The following is a 24,373-nucleotide window of genomic DNA, read 5'->3' on the forward strand; positions in this document are numbered from 1 at the left end:
TGTTGTTGTTGTTTTCCTAATTTAAGATAAAGATATCCCAGTGCGTTAAGTTAGGATTTGAATTCTTACTGCCGTTAGTTATTAGCCTTGTCTACAATAAGCTTTCTACAGCTCGTATCAAGAAAAACGGCTCAAATTCGCGAACAATAGGTATTTTTATAGTTGACCGTGTACGATTTGGGCTAAAACAAAGACTTTTAACGCTTTGAGGGACATTCAAAATTTTTTTTACTATTCAGGCGGTAGATTTGATATCTTCGTCGAGACCGAAGTAAGGAGCAATTTGCACCCTGGGGGAGGGACAGAGTTTAATAATTGGCACGACGAGGCATACTCCAGCTGAGTTGATCGGATAACAATGCAGAAAATTAATAAAATCATTCAATTGATCATTGCTTCAATAATCGCACTAGTTTAGTTCTCATGGTTTTTAAATGAGCTTCGTTCTGCGTGAGCAAATGTCTTGCTTGCGACGCACACTCTGACCGAGTTAATTGGATATCAGCAAAGCACTTTATCCATTACTTCAACTATTGCACTGGCCGAGTTCTCGCGCTTGTAACGCGCTTCATTTTCAGAGAAATTTGTTCAAATCCCGCACCACAGAAATAATTGTTACGTAAATAAATTGTTCTCTTTATTCGTTTCTCAGGTGTGGGTGAAAGTGTGTCTGCACGGTAAATGGAAGCTAAAATGAAACTAGCGAAGCGCTTAACTTCTTTCTACAACCGCTTTGGTTATAATTTTTGTGATTTATTAGACTTTAGACCTTGCTCTCCGAACTGTTCAACGAAAGCGCTGTTCGTAGCATCAATACGACGTATTTGCAATCTGAGAATTTCATTCGTATGTAATTTTTCCTTCTTCTCTTTCTCACGATGAAATTCTGCATTTTTGCATTGATTTTCATAGTCGTTCTACTTTGTCACCACGGTCAGATCTGAATCTGTCCACGGAAATGATTGAAAAACTGAACAATTTCCACTCCAGAAGGTGATTGTGTATATCAAATTTCCACTAAATGTTTGGTTTTTCTTTTACACAACGACTCCTAAAGGACCATTTTAATCGAAACCAAGAAAGCCGATTCCGATAGAAAGTCCTCACAGTCTTTGGGATTATTGAACAACAACATAAAAAATTATCTAACTGGAAATTCAAATATCAGTATTCCAGCTGAAATATTTTCAGAAGCTGCTCAAACATTTATCTGTTTCTTTCCATCATACAATGGGCATTAAATGGGCTATTTGGCAAGATCAAAGTCATGCGCTAGCTAAATATGATAATATTTATTCACTATTGTAACAATGTTACGTTGAGAATTAAGTAAAATGTGGAAGAAAACGAGATAAAAAACGAACGGGAACATAGTTACCCTTGAAATGCCAAGCTTTCCGGTGAACTAATTAGTTTTCTATCTCGACTCATTTTCGACAGACATCCAATGAAATTTACTATCGATTACACGCCTGCAGTTTTGTTTTCTTTTTAAGTTTTTAGGATAAAAACGATAAAAATATTGCTTATTTTCTTTATTGACTTCACGATCAGGATATCTTTTCCTGTAATGTTTATTTACGTAAAAACGCCAAAGCAAATTGGTTTGGAGAGGAATAATCGGCATCGGTCAAGAGAAAACAGTAAGTAAACAGCATGTACCTTTACGATGTGCTTAGCTGCCTCTTCTATTTAGACACCCATGCACTTAACAAGAGCGTTTTATTTTTGCAGCAGTGTTTGAGAATGAAACAAACTTCTATTCAATAATCTTTATAAGAACCCTGCGCTGAATGGAAGGCAGTTATTACTTCTGGTTAACTGTTATACCATGCATCTCCTGCTGTATGTTTTGGCTTTGATTGTGGCGCCCTATGCCTTAGTGCAAGGTATGTTCTCTTCAGACCATTGAATCATTAATCCTGATTGAATTTGCACTCTCCCCTTAATGATAACTTGCAGTGGCTCTCAGTTTGAAAATTATATCTGATAGATAAACAATTATCGATCTGAATTTTCTCACTTACGTTGATTACCTGATTTATCTTTCTTCAAACATACCATTCTAGTCGTTTAAGTTGAATAGAAAATAGGCTGCGTCTACTGGAAATAAATGTATTCCAAGCACTGCACATCCATTTCAAAATTAATGTTAGTTATTGGGGAATGTCGCCATAGTACTTTTAAATTCACTTTGAAATGCTTAAAGGCATAATTATATCGATGGCAAGGTTAAAATAATACATACAGGTTTAGTTTCATTAACAATTGCCCAACCGGTGCACAGAACTGAACTAGTATTGGGCATCTTTGGTTGTGAATAATAGCATGGAAATGGATTGCATCTTGAAAAATAGTGCCCTTTCTTTCGAGTTCTTCCCGTGTATTGCGGAGAAAAAGATACAAACTGTTAAGGGTATTTTTTCCTTGAAAAAATCACATACTCAATGGTTTCGTCCTGGTACTGTTAGAGCATTAAATGTTGATAAAAGGTTTCTTTGTTTAATCATTGACCAGAAACATTGGACGCTCTCCACAGATATATGGATGAACTTTAAACGACAGTAACTGAGACTTACTTGTAATTTTTACCCTTACATAATTTTACACAATACCGGCATAGTTTGAAATCTTGAAGCATTTCTCTTAAAAAAATTAAAGGGAGACCACTGTGACCTATCTGAGATGAATGTTGCTTTTAATTTTTTTTATTAAGTTTGAAACTACTTTTCTCATCAGTTAAATCTGAACTAATTAATCTAAAATGATTGTTGCTTTAATAAATAGGAAACTGCGGAGCCCGTCCCCACACTCGTATTGTAGGTGGACACACAGCGCCCAAACATTCTTGGCCATGGCAAGCAATGATAATGACTTCACGGAAATCTCAGTTTTGCGGAGGAACTTTGGTTCATCCATCATGGGTTGTGACGGCGTCACACTGTGTGGGCAGTAAGAAACCCGATGATATTATTGTAAGGTAACAGGAAATATTTATTACGTTTTCCTCTTAGATAAACTTTCTGCAACAAGACGGAAAGAAAACTAGGTTTCCGGAGTATCACTAAGACACTAAGAAATATATCGCAATTGTTGATAAACGTCCTTATTATTGCTTGTTCAAAAATATGATTAAAATGGTGCAAAAAACAAAATAGAATCAACATAAAAACGTATTTTACCGTAACTTTTGCCATCAAAAATCAGGATAAACCGCTCAAACTTTAACTAACTTATCTGTCGTATTGGCTTGAGCGCACAAGGATAAAAGAGTTTGGAACCTTTGCATCTCGCCAGTTACATTAAATAATATAACTTTAGATGATCTCGACGTTAAACTGAACGGTAAAGCGGTAGTAGCAGTAGCAGTCTTTGTCGTCGTCGTCGTCGTCGTCATCGTAGTAGTAGTAGTAGTAGTAGTAGTAGCAGTAGTAGTAGTAGTAGTAGTAGTAGTAGTAGTAGTAGTAGTAGTAGTAGTAGTAGTAGTAGTAGTAGTAGTAGTAGTAGTAGTAGTAGTAGTAGTAGTAGTAGTAGTAGTAGTAATAGTAGCGGAAGTAGTAGTAGTAGTAGTAGCACTAGCATTAGTAGTATCGTTAACGTGATGCAATGAAGGATGATTGCATGCGAACTATTGAACTCGTATTAGATTTAACAACGTTAAAAATAAACTTGGGTTAGTTGTTTTTAGTCAGTAAGGATATTCTAACATGTACAGCAACAGGACGATTTCAGAACGGATGTACACAAGAGAAATTTATGCTTATGCTTTCTTTTGTGAGTGGGGTAGAAAGAGCTGTTTCAGATGACATCCAATACCTTATTATTTATGATCGATTTATAATGACTCGTTTTCTTTTGAAGAATGGGCGCACATTCAAAGAGTAACAAAGTAAAGGTTGGCACGGAACAGGATCTGGAGGTTGAAAAGATCATCATACACCCCAGCTATCAAAAACCAAAACAAAACAGCAACGACGTTGCCCTTCTCAAGCTCTCAAAACCTGCCAAACTTGGAAAAGGTGTTGGGCTTGCCTGTATTCCAGACCTTGGCCTTCCCTTGCCAGTTGATGACCTGAATAAGAAGTGTTGGATAACAGGGTGGGGAAGATTGTCCCAAGGTGGAGCCAGCCCGACTTCTCTTCAGCAGGTTGATGTGCCTCTCTATTCACACGATCGCTGTGTTGGTAGCTTTCGTAGCTTGATCGACGACTCCATGCTGTGTGCAGGTGTGGAGGAGGGTGGAATTGACTCCTGTCAGGGTGATAGTGGTGGACCCCTGGTCTGTGAGTTGAATGGTAGATGGTATCTGGAGGGAGCCACGAGCTGGGGAGTTGGTTGTGCTAGCCCAGGGTACCCTGGAGTGTATGCCAAAATTCGTCACTTTCTTCCTTGGATAACAAAGACAACAGGCGGTGACGTGATGAGTAAGTGACTTATTTTATTAGAAAATGGACTGTTTTATGTCGAATGGCAAACCTCTCCTAAATTTATAGATTTGGTGGAAGTTCTGCGTAAGTGACTTGAGAATTGGTTGCACACCGATGTAAAAAATACATTAGTATGCTTCTGATAAATTTAAATGCCTCTAAATTAACACAGCCCTTGCTTTTTGCTGATGACACGGGTATCTTATACTCTCATTAAAGACCCAAACAAGTTACATTCCATACTAAATGACGAGCTACGCAATTTTGATGTTTGGTTGAAATGTAATAAGCTCTCGGTCAATCTACAAAAAAAAAAAAAAAAAAAAAAGGATTATCTTTAAATCTAGCCGACAAAAGAAACTTAACTAATTTTTCTTTTTTTTGGAAGTCAGTCTCTGAACCAAGCTAATCTGACCAAATATCTTAGGTGTCTATGTTGATGAGCTTCTAACCTGGAAGCATCACGTCAGCTTTACATGTAAACAAATTTCCAAGTCAGTGGGTATCATATTCAGGTCCCGAATTTAATCATCTTCAAAAACAAAACTAACTTTGTACTACGCGCTAATTCATCCTTACATCACTTACTGTAACTTAGTGGTAACTCCACCTGGTCGCCCACAAAGCGTGTTGTGCGAGCCATTGCCAATTCAGATTATCGAGCACACTCTGCTCCTGTTTTTGCTAAATTGGGTATCTTAGACATTTTTCAAGTTAATTCATTTCAAATAGCCAAATTTGTTTCATTATCAAAATCAATTATTACCTCCAATATTTCTGAATCTGTTTTAAGAAGTAGCCAAATACATAATTATCGCACCAGAACAGTCAACCGCCATCGATCGCATCCTTGTCGGACTAACAATCCTTCAGTTTACCAAGGTCCCAAAATCTGGAAATCTCTCCCAACAACTTCTTCATCTAGTTTTTTCACCTTTAAGGAAAAAACGTTGGAGTTTTTACTTGTAAAATCATAAATTGACCAAGCTCCACTTACGCAGCATCATATTTATGACAGTCGAGGTGGCCTCTCTTATAAGCCTTGTGGTTTCTTGAGGTCTCCTCGCCATTACCTTGACCTGTAAGTTGAATGTTTTCCTCTTTTACTAAGGCAAATAAATGATGATGAAAGTAGCAAGGCCAACAGAAATATTTTTCCTTATTAGGTACATGTAATAACATTAACCTAGTAATTCAAGTCATAAGTTAAAGCCTCTCAACTCCGACTTTGCATTGTACATATACTAATTTCGGCGAATCATAAATGTGTGCACAATTTCTTAAAGTTTCTTTTTTTTTGATTTTCGAAGTCACAATCTTCGTGAATATAATTTAATGGTAATACGTTTGCACTGCTGTCGGTTTAGACTGCTTTGACCGTGCAGTGATAAGGGCTCAAACACAGAACTACGGTACTACCAGTAACTTGTCTTCCATTTACAGCTTCAAATCACCACGAAGATATAATTTGTCAAGACAAAAGGAAGAACATTTCGTGCAATGGGAGAAAGATAAAAGTTATTTCCGCTTATTATGGAAGGACGACGATGTTTAAATGTGGCATGGGACTGACAACAAACTGCAAAGCAGCTGGCTCTGGTTCAAAGGTACCCAGTAACACTTAGGGCCTCAACACACGATTCAAATTGTTTTCGAATCTTTAATTGACTACTTGATTGAATCGACAACTATTACTGTTCGGAAAGCTTTCTTTTCGCAAATGCTTAAGTTGCGTACTAATCGCGAGGATATTTCTTCTATTCAGATTTTCCATCCGCAGTTCAAAATATATGTTGCATATGGGTTCGATTCCCGAGATAACGAAAAGTTGCTCGAGGCGTACTCCAGCTTCTTGAGTGCTCTCCAAACCCCCCAAGTGCTTCGAATCTCGATGAACGCACAGTTGACACATGAAACAATTGTTTTATAACTGAATTATTTTCCTCGAGGCATTACTTTGCTGACGTTATTAGCGTGCACAACGGGAATATGAAGCACGCACGCGCAATTGAATTTACAAGAATTTATATTACCACCTAAGTTATAAAATCAATGATATTATCTTTATTATCCTCAGATCGCGAAGGCCTGCGATGGAAAAGAATCTTGTTGGCTTTACGCATCTAATGAGGTGTATGGAAATCCTTGTCCTGTGTATGCCTCCAAGTACATCCACATCAAGTACAAGTGTGAATGAAATGTATGGGTGAATACTCCTATGGCGTGATTTTTTAAATATTATTTTTAGGAATTTTGTAACTTGATTTAAGCCACAGAAAACAAGAAGAAAAATTAATGTTTTTGTGGAAACAAAATAGGAAAAATATGCCAAAACAGCTTGCGTTCTCTTAAGCTTCATTGAAATAAAAAGGAAATATGTCGTTGGATTAAAATAATGTAACCAACGCAGCAATGAATAGATTCAACCAATCAACCTTAATTCCCTCCAAAGAAAGCCATGAGGATTAATTTCCATCACGACTAGGAAGATAAAATTTATACTGTATTTTATGATCAACGAATCTCTTGAGGAACCAATTTCAAAGGTTCATTTACTAATTTATTAAAATTTTCAAAAAATGGCACAATAAGACGTATGAATGGGCTTAGATTCCTTCAGATGACTTTTTAGGAACTTATTTTCCCGGGGTTGGCGAGTGGGAGCATTGCTGGAGGGAATTTTGCGTTTCAAAATTCATAAGGTTTGATATCTGATGATAGCAGTTAGCCGTGACACTTGATGGGGGGTACATAATTTGGAAGGGTTTAGAAAAAATGTGGGTGTGTGAGATTTTGGGGCTTACATCTGAAGGGGGTGTTGTGTGTGTGTGTGTGCGTGCGTGCATGGTTAGGGGAGGGGTACCAGTGATATATCTAATGTTTTGGCCTGGCAGTTTCCTCACCTAAAGTAGCAACGTAATAGTTACACCGGTGGGTAACAGTTTTCTTCCTTTTCTCCTTCTTTTCAGGATAGAAAGAGAGAGAGAAACAATATGCGAGTTCTCGTCGAAGAAGTAGAAATAAAATGCAATGTTTAAAAACATTTTTGTTGATAAATCTCTGCGCCGCCTAACATCCATTGCGTACTCTAAAATTTAAGATCGGACATTACCATTCCTTATTCTAAGAAACAACTTCGGAGCAGCCAAACTGAAAATGATGGGAAACTTGTACAGGGCACTGAAACGGTAGTCTAAATCTTATGCTAGTTGAACCTTCTTCTTCACTAACTCCTTTAAGCTATAGTTTTCTGGCGAAGGGATTGGGAGGCCGTGCTTTGTTTTCAGAGAGATGAAGCCAGTGAAAAAAACAATGTTACCATAGCTATACTAAATCAAATGCAACAAACAACAGAAATATGGTGGGAATCGGCCGATCCACTTATTCAACAGTTTTGAATTTGGCTATTATTGTCTGACCAATCCTAAAATTACAGAGCCAAAATTCAAATCATCGATGTCTGTGGAAATTCTCAATTTGACTTTTCTTAAGGAAAATCGATGCCTGACAGACAATATAAACTTATAAACGTTGGATTTTCAATCACAGAAAGATTCATTTCACTACGTATAGCTAAATATAAAGGCTGGTTTTCACTAAAACATAAGCATAAGCATAAGCATAAAGATAAGCAAGTTAGAACACTTGCTACATAAGCATAAGGAAAGACGCACGCGCAGAAAACCATTTCTTGACGGAATTCTCGATACCAGCTCCCCTCAATGTTAAGCAAGATGGCGGACGGAATGGTTGACTGTGTTGTGCTTGTGCTTATGTCGTCACTGTTCTCACTGGTGAAAACGGCGACATAACATAACATAAGCATAAGTACAAGAAGGACGAACATGTACTGTTCGTTCTTCTTATGCTTGTGCATATGCTTATGTAGCACGTGTTCTCACGTGATAAAACGGCGTTTATGCTTCTGCTTCTGCTTCTGCTTTTGCCTATGTCCTAGTGAAAACCAGGCTTAAGAACGCAAAGTACAAAAAAAAAAAAATGCAAACATATGCATTTTGGAATAATCATTTTATTATTTTAGTTAATCTAAATCGACTTTTACTTTCTTTTAAATTTTACGCTTATTTTCTCTTTTCTGTTTTCCTTTGCTCTGCAAGGCATTGGTCCTCTGTCGAGTTAGGCTGTATAAAACAAAAAATGAAAATAACATCAAACATCATACATAAGTTATGATAAATCAAGTACACATGAGTTGGAGGTCTAGACTGAAACACTGACCGCGCAATGTCCTTTCCTTTGTGCGCATGTAGGATGAAATCTATAATTATAAACTATGAAGAGTTTCATGTGTGAACAAAAATGGTGGCCAGTGGTGATTTTTGTTCATTTTATTTCATTTTACGTTTCTGATACAGTGATAGAAGAACTAATACATTTTAACAAGCCCCTTTGAAACTAGCCAATGAGGATTTTTAGTCCGATCTCCCAGGAAAGGAGAAGTTAAAGAAGACTAATGGAGTTGGATAGTTTTTGTAAATATTTTTGCTCTCCCCTCTACTCAGGTGACACCTTATGGGGGCGTGTTTGTTGAGGTTTAAGTGACTTTTTCAGGCCACAACACCTTAGCCAAGGCTGGAAATCAAGTTCAAACATTGCTTATTGTCATGAAATTCATACGAACTGTTTCAGAGTTCAGTTAATCAACTTAAGTCTGCGTAACATCACTTAAAGTGCCTCATTACGCTTTTATTACCTCGCTATAGAAATCAACGCAAAGAAGTGGTAAAAAGGTTTCAGCGATTTTTGCATGTCAAGGTAGTGTCATTTCGGATCGGATGGCCTCAAGCACTATATCAGCGATAAAATCTTACCCATGTTTGATTCAATCCAAGATTGGAGATACCGCACTTTTGCGTACACTCCGTATTTTTTAGGAAATGCACAGCCGTATCCCCAGCTAGTGATTCCCTCCAGATACCATCGCCCATTGAACTCACACATCAGTGGTCCACCACTATCGCCCTGGCAAGAGTCAATTCCACCCTCATCCAGACCAGCACACAGCATGGATTTATGTATCTTTCCGATCCCTTTGTAACCTTTTTTGCAGCGGCGTTTGGACACGAGTGGTACGCTTGCTTCATACAGCATGTCTGGCTGCGATCCACCGGAAGAAAGAGTTCCCCATCCTGTGATGAAGCACCTTTTGGTAAGATCATCGATTGGCAGCGAGTTACGTCTATCTGGCAGGCACACAGTATCGACCTCTTGACCAATAAGAACAGGCTGGGCAAGCTTCAACAAGGCAACGTCATGGCTGTTACTTTTTGGGTTGTAGTTTTCGTGCACGATAATTTCAGTGACATCAACATCTTGCTCTGTTCCCAAGGAGCAGTTCTCTCTGTAATGGGCACCCATTCTATATATGTATGCAATATATAAAAGGTGACTGAAATATTATTATCAAGTATTACGCCTGAATGTAGCGTTCATCATAAACTTCATCATAAAGTTTGAGCCATTGACACAATTATCAGAAACGTCAAGCTGGCGGCAGACATTCCCTTGTTAGTGAAAAGTTCATGTTATCAAAGCTCTTGAAATACCGAACGTACGGTATGTTAGTCTCTTTGGCTATTTATCGACAATCATGGACGATAATTTAAAATGGCCAGGTCTAAAGTATGTTTGAATTGTGGAAAATCAACTGAAATTTTAGTCAATCTCAATAATGAGTTGAAAGAAGTTTCTGTGGTATCTCTCACGCGTTATAATCTTGTTAATCAACAACAAAAGGCCAATGCAAGACGCTAATCAGTAATCTTTCGGAACATAAATGATCTTTCATGTTGCGATTTGATTGATTGATTAATTTCGTGGTAAAATCATAATTATCCGTACGCAGCAAGTTTACCTGACAACTATCGCACTCGCTGGTGCACCATCTACGCAATGCGCGGCAGTAACCACAACATTTGGAGAGATCAATGATCCCCCACAGAACTGGCGGTCCGCAAACTTTGCTCTCAGCATGGCCTGCCATGGCCACTCATTTCTAGCAGCCGCAATTCCACCAACAATACGACTGCCAGGTGGTTTAAGGCCACATTTAGCTGCAAAAACAACAAAGACACTGAAGAATGAGATTCTCTCTCCGTGGGCTGTTTTAAATCTGATATATGTTAGCCAGTATTAAGCCTCTGGATGTTCATCAAAGTTACTAATAACTATTCAACTAAAAAAGCCGTCAGTAGTTGTATATTTCTAGGGAGCTGCATCTGAATCTAAATATTGCTAGAATCAGGACAATTATACCACACAGTGGTACCGTTACTTTACTTCACTTCTACTTTTACTCAGTTTCAACTATCAAAGTAAGGCCTTAATTTAGGGTAAAACAAACACAAACTTTGTTTTTGCTGCAATTAACATTTACGGCTGCAGTTTACTGTTATCAAGAGAAAAGATTCAGAAAATCTATCTATGTCACTATGAAAAAAATGTGCAAATACTTATTGAATTACTCAATACCTTCAAACTGCAGAGAAAAAAGAAGGACATAGGTTAATGAGCAACCCAAGGAAACTCTTCGCGAAAAAAGCAACATAAATCAAGGAAACAGATTTTTGATTTCTTCGAATACTAAATCTACTGCTAGAAGCTAATCAATAAACTTCGCTTACCCTCTGTGAAAGATGTTAATCCAGCAATTACAGCAAGTATTAGAACGAAATGATGCATCTTGTTAAATCTCCTTCCAAACTACAAGGCATGTACTGAGGCTATCAACTTTTATTAGGAATTAGGACAAAGGGAAATGTAGGGCGGAGGGCATTTCTCAATACACCTGCTAGGAACGTCTTTCACCGAGACTACCTGTCTGTATAATGACACACAATTAAAGAAATGTTTATTGTTTCTACCTTTGAGTACACTGCTACAATGGTTAAATATTTAATTTGCAACCACTTGGCCATTAACAATAGCCTTTTGATTTACTTGATGAATGCTGATAGAAAATAAACTCGATTTTGCCAGGAGTCCATTAGCCGAAGCGTCAGTATAACTCCTTTATATTCGTGTAACTGCGTTTTCTTAAACCAGTTTTTTTTTTAGATATTTAAGTTCTCTCATGAGCCTTACTGACCACTCTAAAAATTAACGTAATTCTCATCTGAGCTGGAATTTAAATGTTCGCGTGAAATAGTATTCCCATACGTATGTAACTACCGTTTGAGTACACTGTCGTTGGTTAAATATTTAATTTGCAAAGACTTGCCATTAACAACGGCTATTTATTTACTTGTTAATGGAGATGAAAAATAAACTAGTCGGTCTTGCATATAAAGTTTAATGAGGTCCATTGTAATTATCTAGGAGCAACAAGACCTATTGCACAAGCAAATTGAGAACATTTTTTAATTTCTCTTTTAAAAAGTGTACGTGGCTTGTTTACACATTTAATGTTTAAGTCGTTTAAGAGCTAAATCTGCAGACGAGAGGGATAAATTTGGGATAGAATAAAGTAGCATTACTTCGTTTCATTTTAAAGCACGTTTTTTTTTTTAATTTTCAAGATTAACTAATATGGTTGAAGCGTACACATTTCTGCTTCCTAGAGCTGACCAATAATTTACAGAGCAAATGACACTCAAATTGTTTGTTTTCAGATGTTTTAAAAATCATTTTTGAAATAGAGAGTTTAAAAGCGTAATGAGAGTATGAACAAATCTTTCATTCAGTTTGATGATGACAAGGGTCTTTTGTACTTAAGTTGGAAGAAGCAACTAATTTTCTGAAGTAAATGTCCGCAATTTCTTGCGTCGATTGCAGAGGAGCAACTACCTACAAGTGCTTTGGCACTGCTCCTTGCACTGTTAAAAAAAAAATAATAAAAAAGAAGCAGTATTGCTTTACTAAACAGGTGCAAAAATAAAGTGACTTCTCCAGTGATTTTGTGCATTATTACTACCACTTTTTGTAACAAATCCCGCCCTCGCATTTGCGGTCTATTTGTCTTTGAATTGACTTAAACATTAAACATTTAAACAACTTGATGAATGCACTTAGAAAGATAACGTTTGTTTTTTACACCGGCTAGTGCATTGCAAAATTGTAATGCCCCCTTTATAGATTATTGAAAATCACTTTGCTAACTTAAACCCCGGGCGTAGAACTGATCAAAATGCATGCCACCTTCCTGTATGGTTTTCCTCTGAGTGTTTCAAAAGGATCAGTTTTTGGTCGGCAACTACACTCTTCCAAGTTGCCGTTGTCTTTTGTCTTTAATGCACATTTTGGCAAAATTTTTGACGAAAATCGATTGTTAGTGGTACGAAATGTGAACTTAAAAGGAGCCATTACTGAAAAGACTATGTTTTCACCTTTTTGGCTAAAAAATAAAATGCGAACAAAAGTCGCAAAGTGTTTAAGTAGATTATAATATTAATTCATTTTGTGTATGGAATATTTCAACTTTTTTGGATACTATAATCACTGTGAATAGTAGAATTTTGAATCATCTTTAACACTAGCTAGTGCATCTTTCTATAATTGTGACGTATTATACATTCAGACAGCTAGCTTTGGTACGGACTAGTTGAATTACCACTTTTAAAGTTAAAGGAAATTAAACACCTTAAAATTGAAGCTGAATTATTGGTAAACATTGTTATTTCTGTTTTTAACAGAATTACATTTTATTTACAGTTTACCTGACATACAAAATGTTAAATGGCGCATCCATTCCTTAAAATTTGAGAAACGTTTAAAATTAAAATTATACAAGCCCCAACTGAGCAAATACCCAATAAATGTTTTACAATAACATTTGAAGACAGCCTGTCACTTTTTAAGTAAAGTAAATTCTCTCTCACTGATAGCTGCTTTAATGCATACATCTCACCCGTTTTTACACAGATCAGATGAATCTTAGTCTCAAACTAATATTTCTTGCAAGGGAAAGCTTATTACTATTGAATTGGACGTACGTCCTTCCATAAAAATAAAAACGCAAAGAAACTAAATAAGCATTTTTATCACAACTAGAAACAACTCTTTTTATATGGAAGATGGACAGAGTCTCCTTTAAAGAGGCAGTGTCACCTATTTTTAGTGTCCCTTTGATCAGCCAAAATTGTTGTTAACAATATCTCTACTAGTGCACAGAAACTAGTATCATTCATCCTTGCCTGCAGATGGCTAGCACGGGAATGGATTGCAACTTGAAAAAAAATAGCCAATTTTTTCAAGTTCCTCCTATGTATAATGGGAAAAATGGCTACAAAACGTTTTATAGTGTATTCTTGTTCAGAGAAATCGTTTCATATTTTCTCCGCGCTGCTCTTAGAGCAATTTCGTGTTAGAGAAGTGGTTCAAATTAAAAAACTTGAGCAGTTTTGACCAACATACAGCAAAATCTCCGTCACAGTGCCCGCCCCTTTAAAGTGCCCCTGGGACGAAAGTTTCATTTTCCATCCTTTTGCATTTTCGTGTAGAATATGACCTTCTTACTCATGTTACCAAATTTCAATCCTTTACGGCGATTGGAAGTATTTTTTTTAGCTTTTTATTCGAGATTTCACGGCGGCCATTACTTGGCCTTGTTCCGGAAGTTAAGGCTCAAATTACAGGAAGTGACGTCATTGGCTCAACACGAACAATTTCACATGGCTAATTTTCATGTGGATTCTACTTCATAAACTGTATTCTGCTGTTGCGAACTATATATTTCACTCCTGTATGGCAGCAGTAAAAAGTCCTCGGCATCTTCGACAGCCTACAAATAGGTTCTATTCACAACCTTTTTTTTTAATAAAAACTTTTCATATGAAAATTAGTTTTGTTTGCATATGAATGAAAACTAATTTTCATAACAAAAACTTTGCACTTAGCCTCGCTTTCATAATGAGCTTCAAAGCAACTCGGAAATGGTCTATTCGATGTGTGCTCGCCATAAGAATAAACTGAGCCTTTTTTCTTAGATAGAAAATGAACAGTGCTTCCTTTATTACATGTACAAAGCACTTAATCAGAATATATGTGAAAAAAATGAAAAATACCATTTACACTAAACAACAACCATTGATTGCCTGGGCAAAATTTGAAAGAATGATATGGTCAAACCCCTTTTTCTGTTTTGTTACTATCCACCGGATATAAACATAACGTTTACAAAAGACGAGAGGAATGACAATCATCGCTTGGTCCCGATTTTCCCGCAATTTTTTTACCCTTGTCGCTTACCCTTCCAGCTTTTACGCAAGTATGAAGAAAAACGTTCGAGAAAATGAATAGATGTTTGGCTACCGATCATAAAGGCCTGGATTAATTTTGCTCAGGCTACGAGTAACTTCAAAACAACTGCCCGCCTTAATTTGATACCCATTTTTTCCTTTTTTCGCGTTTACGTTAAGCTCACAAGGAAACGTTTAGTTTTACGAGGCACACAACCGATAGCAAACGACAAAGTTGAAATAAAATCCTTCAATGGACTTGTTTACTCAAACCTTACCCGCAAATTATCCACCGATGTTCTAAAATAATCATTTTGATTGAAGCATCTCCTGTTAAACAATCACCGATAAACAAAGTTTTCTGTTGTGCGGATGAGAGATACGTGTTTATAGTAATGAATGTTACTTCAGAGTCGAGAGCCTTCTCGTATCTAGTCCCGTATCATGAGTGCGCACAATATAAGAAAATTTAACAAATTAGTCAAGGGGTGCAATTTGACGAGATAAATGAGTGTCTTGTATCAATAATGAGTGTGTTGTTTTTACACTATAAATATGAAGTTCTAGCCATCGCTATCAGCACCGGCTATTGAAAGAGTCGCCAGTAGATTGCAATACCACAGTACATTTAGTTAGATTTGCCATGAAGAGAATGCAAAGGTGCCATTAAGAGCGTGATACGATGTGGGAAGTGATGGAAGAAAATTCACAACGAGGGCCATGATATGTACTGAGCAACCGGAAATAGTCATTGGAAACTTTCTTTACCGTCAATTCTGCTTAGGTATTGATTCAAAGTGGGAGGACAACAAAGTGTGCAATAGATGAAGCGCGTACAAAAAAATCATACAAACGAAGAAAAGCACTTTTTCAAATTTATTCTTCCAAACTAGTTCATAAAACTACAATGACCAAGCACCAGAATTTTAAAACGTAACTTTTTTCCCCACAATATTTGCAACGTTGCTTTCTCCTTGGGGTCACTTTTACGCTGCAAGACAACAAAGAGGACATAGAGTCAGGAATAAAATAATTGACAATGTTTGTGTGCGTGGGAAAATGACGAATTCAAACAAAGTAGAAAGTTTGTTCACTATTTACTATGTCAGTATTCTATTCAATAGCTATATTATCTCTGTCAACAAAAAGCGCATAAGCTGGCGACTTTCAATTATACCATAAACGTACATGCATATGAATTTGCTTGGGACAGTCAATAAATGCTAAAGAAGCCTTCAGCAAGAAGTCGGAGTATCATTATATGAAATATTAAATGGAACGTTTATGACAGTGAGGCCAGGACAAAGGAAAAATGAACGGAAAAAAAATGCAAGGCGCACTGAACTTTAAGTCTCATCCGGTTGGCGACGTTAATTAGGTAACAGTCTTTCAAAACAAGTCCTTTAGAAAGTAATAAATCAAAAGAAGGATACTCACTACACCAGCCGCACGATTTGGCGCAATACTTCTTAGTCCATTTGTGGTGATGTTTGCAGTAATTTTTATACCCTGCAAGAGTCGGGCACTGGGAAGCGTAAGCGTCACTGTCTTTGCAATCTAGATAGATGGAAATAAATGAAATGACAGGAGCACGAGCCAGGTTGAATGAATAATCTATTCTTAACCGGTTGGTAAATAACAGGTTGAGGTTTGTAAGGAGCTTCGAAAATATCCTCAAAATGAGTATCTGATCGTTCTACAAAGTAAATGTTCAGCAAATTATGCACGCCATTAGAGCAGAACCACGCGACTTTGACTGACTAGGCTAAATTCTCATCTCTATCCTTGCCTAAAGATGCGTCGGCATGTGCTGGATGCTGATTCCCGATTCCGCCTACAAGACTGTGCACATCCTGCTCTCCGCGATTGTAGTTTATTCCGTGTACGCCTGAAGTACACGAAGCTGAATTGCTTATGTCCAATTAATACTACATGGCATCGAGGGTAATTTGTAACTTTCTTGACCATTCCAGAACTAAAACAAGGAAACCAACTTTAAACATCAAAAATATATAGCGCTTCAGTCTAAAGAAGAATTTGGATGCAATCATAAATTATGAAAGGGCCATTCAATTTTAAATGTTTGTGCCATGCGTTTTTCCCGATAGCTCGCTTGCAAGACAATCTTCTATTTGTTACTGATGTTGTCGACTGATGGATTTGAAGATTCATAGGTTTTAGAAAGTATAGCTCTTGAACACCCGACAGTCACAATAATTAAAGCAGCTTGGGTTTTTTTTTACCTGACATGGAAGGTTTATCTTCTTTGCTACTTTTCTAATGTATATTTAGGTGACTTACCTGACGAAGTTGGCTTTGGAGGTGTTGGTTTCGGCGGAAGTGATGGCGAAGGAGGTACAACGCCTGAAATTTTGCTTTTTACCCAAGAACTGAGGTAGCGAACCTTAGCGTACACCCCATACTTCATTGGAGAAGCGCAACCGTATCCCCAGCTAGTGGCTCCTTCCAGGTACCATTTGCCATTGTATTCACAGACCAGAGGACCTCCACTGTCACCCTGACAAGCATCGATTCCTCCTTGATCTAGGCCAGCACACAGCATGGAATCATGGATCTTCCCCGGGTACCCCTTCAGGCAACGAGCCTTTGAGACGAGTGGCACATCGACCTGCATTAGCTTATCCGGGCTGGAACCGCCAGAAGACAGTGTTCCCCAGCCTGTTATCCAACACTTCTTGTTGATGTCATCGATTGGTAAGGGCAGTTTGGAATCTGGCATGCAAACGAGACCAACTCCTTTGCCGATCTTGGCAGGTTTCTCTAGTCTGATCAATGCAATATCGTGGCTGTATCTCTTCGGTGAGTGATAACTCTCATGGCTGATGATCTCTGCAACTTTAACATCTTGCTCTGTACCCACGGATCCATGCTCGTTTTTGCGGAAGTGTGCTCCCAACCTATGCAAAGAAATCGCATATTCATATTCATCGCGTATTGAATGTGAGATGATAGCTCCACTGAGACGCATAGCATCCCGTCGGCTATAATTTATCCATACCAAACAAGGGTGAATGGAATGTTTTTTTGATTGTTTTATTGCAACTGCTAATTGTTAGATCTTGTTGATTTCATTTTATAAGAACAAGAAAACTTATATAGGCATATTTCTATATCATGTACGGGAATTTAAGAATTTTATCATAATATATAGGCTAGATACCGGCGTTTGTATGAAGAGGGGCAAAGCTTGTACGTTTCCAGATAAACGTATAATTATATAACTTTCAGACTTAACAATTTCTCAAAAGAAAAATAACCTCAAACTTTGCCTAATTATGAATTTTAAGGTGCTTTTTACAGAAGTGTCAATGTTTTTTCTTTACCCTGCTTTCATCAAAATTTTAAATTACTGTTTTAGAGGAGAATGGTCAAGGCAATGGCTGACGACACCAGTAAGCCAATTAAAACTCTAAAATTGCATTATGTAATGATTCAATCAAACGAAAAAAAAAAAAAAGAAACGCTTATTCCAACGAATCTTCATTGTATTTGGGTTGCAAAATTACTGTGTTCCCGTACGGCCGAGCTTTCATCGCGAGATAAAATTCAATGTAGCTATATAGCTACACGACTGTTTTTGTAAAAGATTATTTTTATCCTAAGCGCATGTAAAATATTGCTATGACGTTGGCCCAGCTTTCAAGAGAAGCGCTTTAGAGAAGCGTGTTAAAGTTTTTCAAGTACTATTGTTTCCTCACAAACTAACCAATCATTCTCACCTCACTTCAAAGCCATTTTAAACATTTGTGGAAGAACGAAATTATTTTATATAAGTGACGAAAATTATCGGTGGCAGGCATTTCTTATAAGCTACGTATAGCTTGGCCTTCTCGAGGATGGCAGTCTGATAATAATAGTCTGGCCGATTATGAAAAATCAATGATACCTGATTACAACGTCTGTTGATCTTTTTTGAACAACACAATGTGCCGCTGAGACAACCCAGTAAGGATCAATCAGGGATCCTCCACAGAAAGGGAAACCCCAGGATGTCCTTAGCTGGACTTGCCATGGCCAACTGTTCACCGAGGCTTCATGGCCACCAACAATCCTTGTCTGGGGACGAGAACCACAGCTTCCTGTTTTGAGATAAGGCAATAATATCAATTTTAGATCATGCATTAAATCATTCGTTAACTAAATTAAAATGTCATTAGCGATTTTGTAACATGAAATTGCTCTTACAATGCAGGAAAGAAAATGTTAAGGTTTTTCTTCTACGAAGAACCGAACCATAACACTGACTTTTAGCGACTTCTATAAAATACACGGGGAGAGTTTGAAAAAAAAAATGGCCAATTTTTTCAAGTTGCAATCCATTTCCATCCTAGCCATCCGTAGCCAAAACATATTAATACTAGTTTCTTTGTACTAGTAGGTTTATTGTTAACAATTCTTAACCATTATTTTAACGATTCCATTGAAACAAATACGTTTTTTTCTGGCTTTTCATAGCGACACTAAAAATTTGGACACTGCCCCTTTAACCAATCTGATTTGTATTAAGGATGACCATTCAAATTTTATTTTTGCTGATGTATCGATATATACCAGCAAGACCGTAATCTTTATTTGATGTGCGTTTCAAATCTCTCAAATACGAAATGATTTCAAATGATATTTCTGAATTAATGTAGGGGGTAAAAAGGCATAAAAAATACTTACCCTCGGAAGATGCGACGGCACTTAGAAGGCAAGAAACGACCAAGAGCAACACATTCATGATGTCGCAACGTTAACTATTGAAAGTAGATTGAAAGAACTTGCTACCCAGGTTTTATTGCCTGCAGGAGAAATAAGGTGAAAACATCTGGCTAAACACCTTTCAAAAGGAAATATCAAATGGGTTTACTTATTCCCAATTTGAAAACAAAGTTGTCATACTCCAGACTGTATTCTCAATACCGCTCTAGTAAACTGTTGAACCTCTATTCAATGGATTTGGACACAGCTGTCTTGTGTTAATGTAGCTGTAAAAAGTTTTCATCTGATATAGTCATTTATCAGAGGCAGATAAAATTACATAATAAACATAAATCTTCCGGTCTTTCGGTAACATTTTTATGCCACATTGTTGTACGCGAGTAAACTGGATTATTTGTAATAAAAAGATTACAATCAGTGCGTTTCGGAGAATTTTTTCTTTTACTTTATTTGTCTGACAGTTTAATGAATTTTATTTTGACCAAATAAAAGCTTTTATGTCTCCCTCCCAGGTTTCTTCGTCCATTAGGTTTTTCACAGGAGACAGGCTAGGGGTAAGTTGGTTGTGAAATAATGGCCCAGGTTCCTCGTTTGAACCTTGGACCTTTACCAGAACCAGATCACCATCGTATAATTATCACGAGACTCTCAGGACAATAACCGTTTCGCAACATCACGAGGCTTTTGGCCAAATGTTCACTCACAATAAAAATACTTTCTCTCGCTTTCATAGTTAGGCAAAGACCCTTTATAAGGGTGCGTTATCCATTAGTTCGCCCTCTCAGTCTGCAGCCTTAAACTTCAGATTTCAGGAAAATCAAACAATCAACCCGCCCCCATCCCCGTCTTCCACCCTCGTATTTCTTGTTTTTAATTTTCTAGCTTGCCTTTTTTCTTGCCCTCACCTTTGCTAGAGCTTTTAATACCTGATTCTTTCCTTACCCTTTTTTTATATATTAGTTTAAGTTTTGTTCTTTTAAATTAAAAGCGGCCATGAACAATGGCCAAATTTTTATCCCCAAACGAAGTGGGTTTGTATTATGTTTTTAAGGTTTTTTAGAAGCGCTCTAGCAAACAAGCTTGGCTGATGGCAATCAAAATTGATGTATTTTAATGTTGCTCACAATCGCAGAGAGGAGACATAAATTAGATATATCGTTACTTTATATATTGCAGTAACATTAGCCCTTAGTTTTCTTTTTTACTGAATTGTGTATCAAATGTGCCTTTTAACAAAGCTGAATAAACCTCAGTAAAATTGTAAATAATTATTTGCATGTTACGTAGTTCTTCAGTTGTAATTACCTTTTGTCAAAGCAATCACAAAGTCTTGTATTTTATTTTTATTTTCCTTGTTACATTAAACTTTTTGTATTGCTACCATGTTGTAGTAGTTTGATAGCTATTTTCTGGCTTCTTTTTATTGTAGATGTAACCGGTTGTTGTCTTTATTTATTGTCGATAACATACTTGATATTAAATGCTTTTCACCCTGGGTTGTAAATATGTAATAACGTCAGGGGCGATGAGGTGTGTTAAGTCTTCGGGAAAAATGGCTTGCACCATTGCACAAATGTTTTAAAAGATACTGACACCTTTAAAAATACACAGGTCAAAATATTTGTTTCGCAGTATAAGCAAAGAACTGCACTTATTGATTTTTGTGCGTTTTTTTTTTGAAGGTGAACGCAGTGTGTTTTAATTTATTTCCTATGACCAGCCATACATGAGTACATGAATAGGGAATTAAACCGATTACTATCTATAGCTCATCTGTAAACTATTCCAGTAACAATTCTTTAGGCCAAGGAATTTGAAGTTTTAAATCGTCAACTCAGATACTTCTTCCATCTTGTTAGATACTTGATCTTTACCTCTATAAATAGGCTGTAAATAGGCTTTAGTTTGGGTTTCATTATTCCAGTTCAGCGCTTTGGATATTAGATGAAAGATATGAGCCTTGTTGGGTAGAACTATTCTTAGTAGATCTATGTTGCTTTCAATTTACAGGGAAGACTAGGAGACGAATATATTATGTGGTTTAACATACAAATGAAGGCACTTTAACGATTATGTAGACAAAAACCGGTAAATTGGAGAGTATAGTCTAGTTTCTAGTCTGTAATTCAAGGAGGCCGAATTCAGACAACGTGAATCTGTCTAGAGTGTCAGGCGGGTTGATACACTGTAAATTTTTTAAAAGTTAGATTTCAACGAGTTATTTACGAGAGCTAGTACAAAGTGTTATGAGTCGGTGTAGCCAACTTCACCCCATCAAGATCGGGGAGAGGGTGGGGGGCGGATTCTAGTCGGGTTGACTTTGAACGTTTACAACCTTTCCAATATGTGAGAAGCGCCACCAAACCTTGCAACTTTTTTTAGAAATTTATCTAGGAATAATTTGGTGTGGTAAGTCGATGTTCATTGAATTTGGGTACCTGATAGCATCTAATTTTGACGGGCAGATTTTTAAAAATTGAAATATTCCTGTATTTAAGAAAAAAAAAAACTTTTGCACTCGTCAGCGTTCATTTTTTTATATCAATTTAGCATTGTTTTATTGGTTTCGATGGCGGATATCCCGGATGGCCTTCGTTCGAGTCGTTCGATTGTGGACTTAAAGTAGATATCCTTCGAACTACTATTTATATCTCAGTATTCAGTGTCGTACGGTACGGGTTCAGATAACATTAAACTTTGGTGCAACAAGAAGCTGATAGCAGCTTAAACTCTGACCATATTTGACTAAACACTGGGTGATATAAGCTCACGATCAAAGTGACAACAAGAGCATTATTTTACATTTCCTTCTATTTTCAAAAATTACAGACTTAACTCATAGAACATACAATTATACTTCACTCTGAATACATGGCCTAGTAGCTACATAACCGTGAAAATGTTCGTTGTCATATTGGTAACAAATTCAACACTTTTGGCAGAAAAATTATGAATAAAGAATTTATTAGAAATTTGAGGTACAGCCTTATACACAACCAAATTTCTTTGGTTGCGCGCCCCGATCGAATTTTTTCCTTTGTTGTCCCAAAAACCCCTTTTCCTTTAAATATATTGATCTCCCTATGCTCAAATATTAATTCCTGTCATTTATTTGAAGCAAGAAGAAATGTTTCGAAAGATAAATAGCATTTCATTCCATTTCAGACATGTGCTTACGCAATAACACACTCAAGTAGTACATATACTCAGCTCGTACCAGCCCTCGCTTGTATGCTAGCGCTGCAGCTGACGATATAAGTGGTTTGGAACCAATCCCTAGAGATCCAAAAGACACTAGTGTGGCAGTCCTGTTGAATGATTTTCGAGAATGAAATGGACAGAAAATTCTCAATTCGGTGTCAAGGTCCTACGTTTTTCAACTTGCTAAGTCGTAAAATTCAAAACAGTGAAGTATCAGTTTTTTTGGCAAAAGACTTAAAAAAATTCGTTCTTTCTTAGTTAAATTGACATTTTGTTGAGCTACACGCCTTTTCTTTTTTTTTTTTTCTTTCTTTCTTTTTCTCTTCTTTTAAAAAAAATGATTGGAATTTTCATTCAGTACCCTTATCTTCTTTGGTTTATCCTATAGTTCCAGGAAGCCTATAGTTAATAAGCCCCAGGCTTCTATATAGGCTTCCAAGCCTTTACAAAAATTCATCTTGTAAATAGTTTAGTAGGAATATTGTAATAGTAGGAATATTGTGTATCATCTTTAATGTATTTATGTTGTATTTTTTGGTTAATAGCAAATAAATGAACTGAATTGAATTGAGTTGAATTACAGTCGAATTCCTGTTTCTAATGTCCGTCAATTGAATGGAATCTTGAACATTTACTGAAAAAGATATGTGAAAATTTTCGGAAAACATCTCTGCTTAATGCTGTAATAAAAAAAAAGAATCATAGCTTTATGCTGTCAATAAACTAGGGAAATTTCTACACCTTTTCAACCTACTATGATCAAATGATATTTTTTTTGTTGGTCTAAGCAACAGCTGTTACCATAACAACGATGACGTTGATTTTAGTTATTAACGCATCCTTTGTTAAAATCACTTGAAACATAAAACTGGTCACACAGCCATTTGTAATTTGCCCAAATCAAAATATTTCAAAAATGGCCAACAAATTTTGTTTTTCAATTGTGGGGCGTTAGAATAATCAGTCCGTTTTGATGTTAGATCAAGTTTTAGGTTTAAACACTATTTCGGTGTTAGATAAGAAGGCTGAAACTCGATCAAGTATCAGTCTTTGTTCTCTTTCTTTCAACACGAGTTTCATTTTGTTTTTCCTGGTCCATTTCACTGATATTTTCGTGCGATGAATATTTATATACACCACACTTGCGTTCACTCACAGATTTATCGATTCATTCTCATCTTAAAATAACAATAGCAGTAGTAATTTTTTTTGTAAGGCGTGAATGATAAACTCGTAAGTGAACACATTTCTTAATTGAACGGATCACTTGAGGAGATAGTAGAACGTCTATTGTACACAAGTTGCCTAGTTCAAATCCAGCAATTTCATATTTTCAAACCGCATAGTTGTGGAGTTTGCACGGTCCACAAGCTGTTTAAATAGAGCAAGAGTTTCAAAAAGATATCCGTATTCAGGTTTTTATTTTTTCTATTGACCGATAACTAAAGAGTAGACCAAGAAGCCGTGTGGCAACACGGAAACAGCATATTCAGAGAGAAACGACGACAGTCATACATTTGAAGTTTCAAAATTAATTGAAACATAATGTTTATTCTCGTGTTTAAGTTGCAAGCGAGTATACTTACTTCTATTGAATTCTAAACAAGTAGGAACAAAACAAACAAAATATGATAAAAGTAAAACCTTTATGTTTTCTGTCTCTTGACTGTGAAAAGGTTCTCGGGAACAAAACATGTTTGGTTAACTGCTACAGATGAATATACAATTGTTAGAGTGCGGCTCTCTTTTGTGTAATTTCACATAAGTCTTTTGAAATCAGCAAGCTTGTTGCAAAAGCATTCTGTTGCAGAGCCCGGAGCCAAC

The 24,373-nt window shown here is 36.7% G+C and overlaps 3 protein-coding genes across 4 annotated transcripts; 1 reads left to right on the forward strand and 2 right to left on the reverse strand.

Moving 5' to 3' along the window:
- Positions 1-1,831: 1,831 nt before the first annotated feature.
- Positions 1,832-6,624, forward strand: LOC146474625 (trypsin-like). The gene is made up of 5 exons (XM_085116845.1): positions 1,832-1,889; positions 2,788-2,980; positions 3,862-4,424; positions 5,871-6,034; positions 6,505-6,624. Exons 1-5 carry the CDS (start codon positions 1,832-1,834, stop codon positions 6,622-6,624), a joined length of 1,098 nt encoding a protein of 365 aa, XP_084972971.1.
- A 1,813-nt stretch (positions 6,625-8,437) lies between these two features.
- On the reverse strand, positions 8,438-11,172 carry LOC146474626 (CUB and peptidase domain-containing protein 1-like). The gene is made up of 4 exons (XM_085116379.1): positions 11,072-11,172; positions 10,303-10,501; positions 9,260-9,807; positions 8,438-8,569 (listed from the first exon to the last, which is right to left on the reverse strand). The coding sequence occupies exons 1-4, from the start codon at positions 11,127-11,129 to the stop codon at positions 8,565-8,567; spliced, it is 810 nt and encodes a 269-aa protein (XP_084972505.1). The 5' UTR covers positions 11,130-11,172; the 3' UTR covers positions 8,438-8,564.
- Positions 11,173-15,486: 4,314 nt separating this feature from the next.
- On the reverse strand, positions 15,487-19,378 carry LOC146474627 (trypsin-3-like). 2 transcript variants are annotated; one of them, XM_085116372.1, is made up of 5 exons: positions 19,310-19,378; positions 18,531-18,723; positions 16,925-17,541; positions 16,061-16,180; positions 15,487-15,606 (listed from the first exon to the last, which is right to left on the reverse strand). In XM_085116372.1, the coding sequence occupies exons 1-5, from the start codon at positions 19,365-19,367 to the stop codon at positions 15,518-15,520; spliced, it is 1,077 nt and encodes a 358-aa protein (XP_084972498.1). In that variant the 5' UTR covers positions 19,368-19,378; the 3' UTR covers positions 15,487-15,517. The 2 variants fall into 2 exon arrangements, with proteins under 2 accessions (XP_084972498.1, XP_084972499.1); XM_085116373.1 differs by having other exon boundaries at positions 15,487-15,614.
- Positions 19,379-24,373: the final 4,995 nt, after the last annotated feature.

Source organism: Pavona decussata, unplaced genomic scaffold (genome assembly GCF_977016875.1).
Source record: "Pavona decussata unplaced genomic scaffold, jaPavDecu1.1 SCAFFOLD_87, whole genome shotgun sequence".
NCBI lineage: Eukaryota > Metazoa > Cnidaria > Anthozoa > Scleractinia > Agariciidae > Pavona > Pavona decussata.

Excerpts from the sequence above, each read along its gene's own strand:
- LOC146474627 (XM_085116372.1), bottom strand. The coding sequence starts at position 19,367 with ATGAATGTGTTGCTCTTGGTCGTTTCTTGCCTTCTAAGTGCCGTCGCA. Across the intron at positions 17,542-18,530 it reads TCAACAGACGTTGTAATCAG|GTTGGGAGCACACTTCCGCA; the intron begins GTATCATTGATT and ends TTCTTTGCATAG. Across the intron at positions 15,607-16,060 it reads CAAATCGTGCGGCTGGTGTA|TGACCCCAAGGAGAAAGCAA; the intron begins GTGAGTATCCTT and ends GCAGCGTAAAAG.
- LOC146474626 (XM_085116379.1), bottom strand. The coding sequence starts at position 11,129 with ATGCATCATTTCGTTCTAATACTTGCTGTAATTGCTGGATTAACATCT. Across the intron at positions 10,502-11,071 it reads ATTAACATCTTTCACAGAGG|CTAAATGTGGCCTTAAACCA; the intron begins GTAAGCGAAGTT and ends TTGTTTTTGCAG. Across the intron at positions 9,808-10,302 it reads GCGAGTGCGATAGTTGTCAG|AATGGGTGCCCATTACAGAG; the intron begins GTAAACTTGCTG and ends ATACATATATAG.
- LOC146474625 (XM_085116845.1), top strand. The coding sequence starts at position 1,832 with ATGCATCTCCTGCTGTATGTTTTGGCTTTGATTGTGGCGCCCTATGCC. Across the intron at positions 2,981-3,861 it reads CCCGATGATATTATTGTAAG|AATGGGCGCACATTCAAAGA; the intron begins GTAACAGGAAAT and ends TTTCTTTTGAAG. Across the intron at positions 4,425-5,870 it reads AACAGGCGGTGACGTGATGA|CTTCAAATCACCACGAAGAT; the intron begins GTAAGTGACTTA and ends TTCCATTTACAG.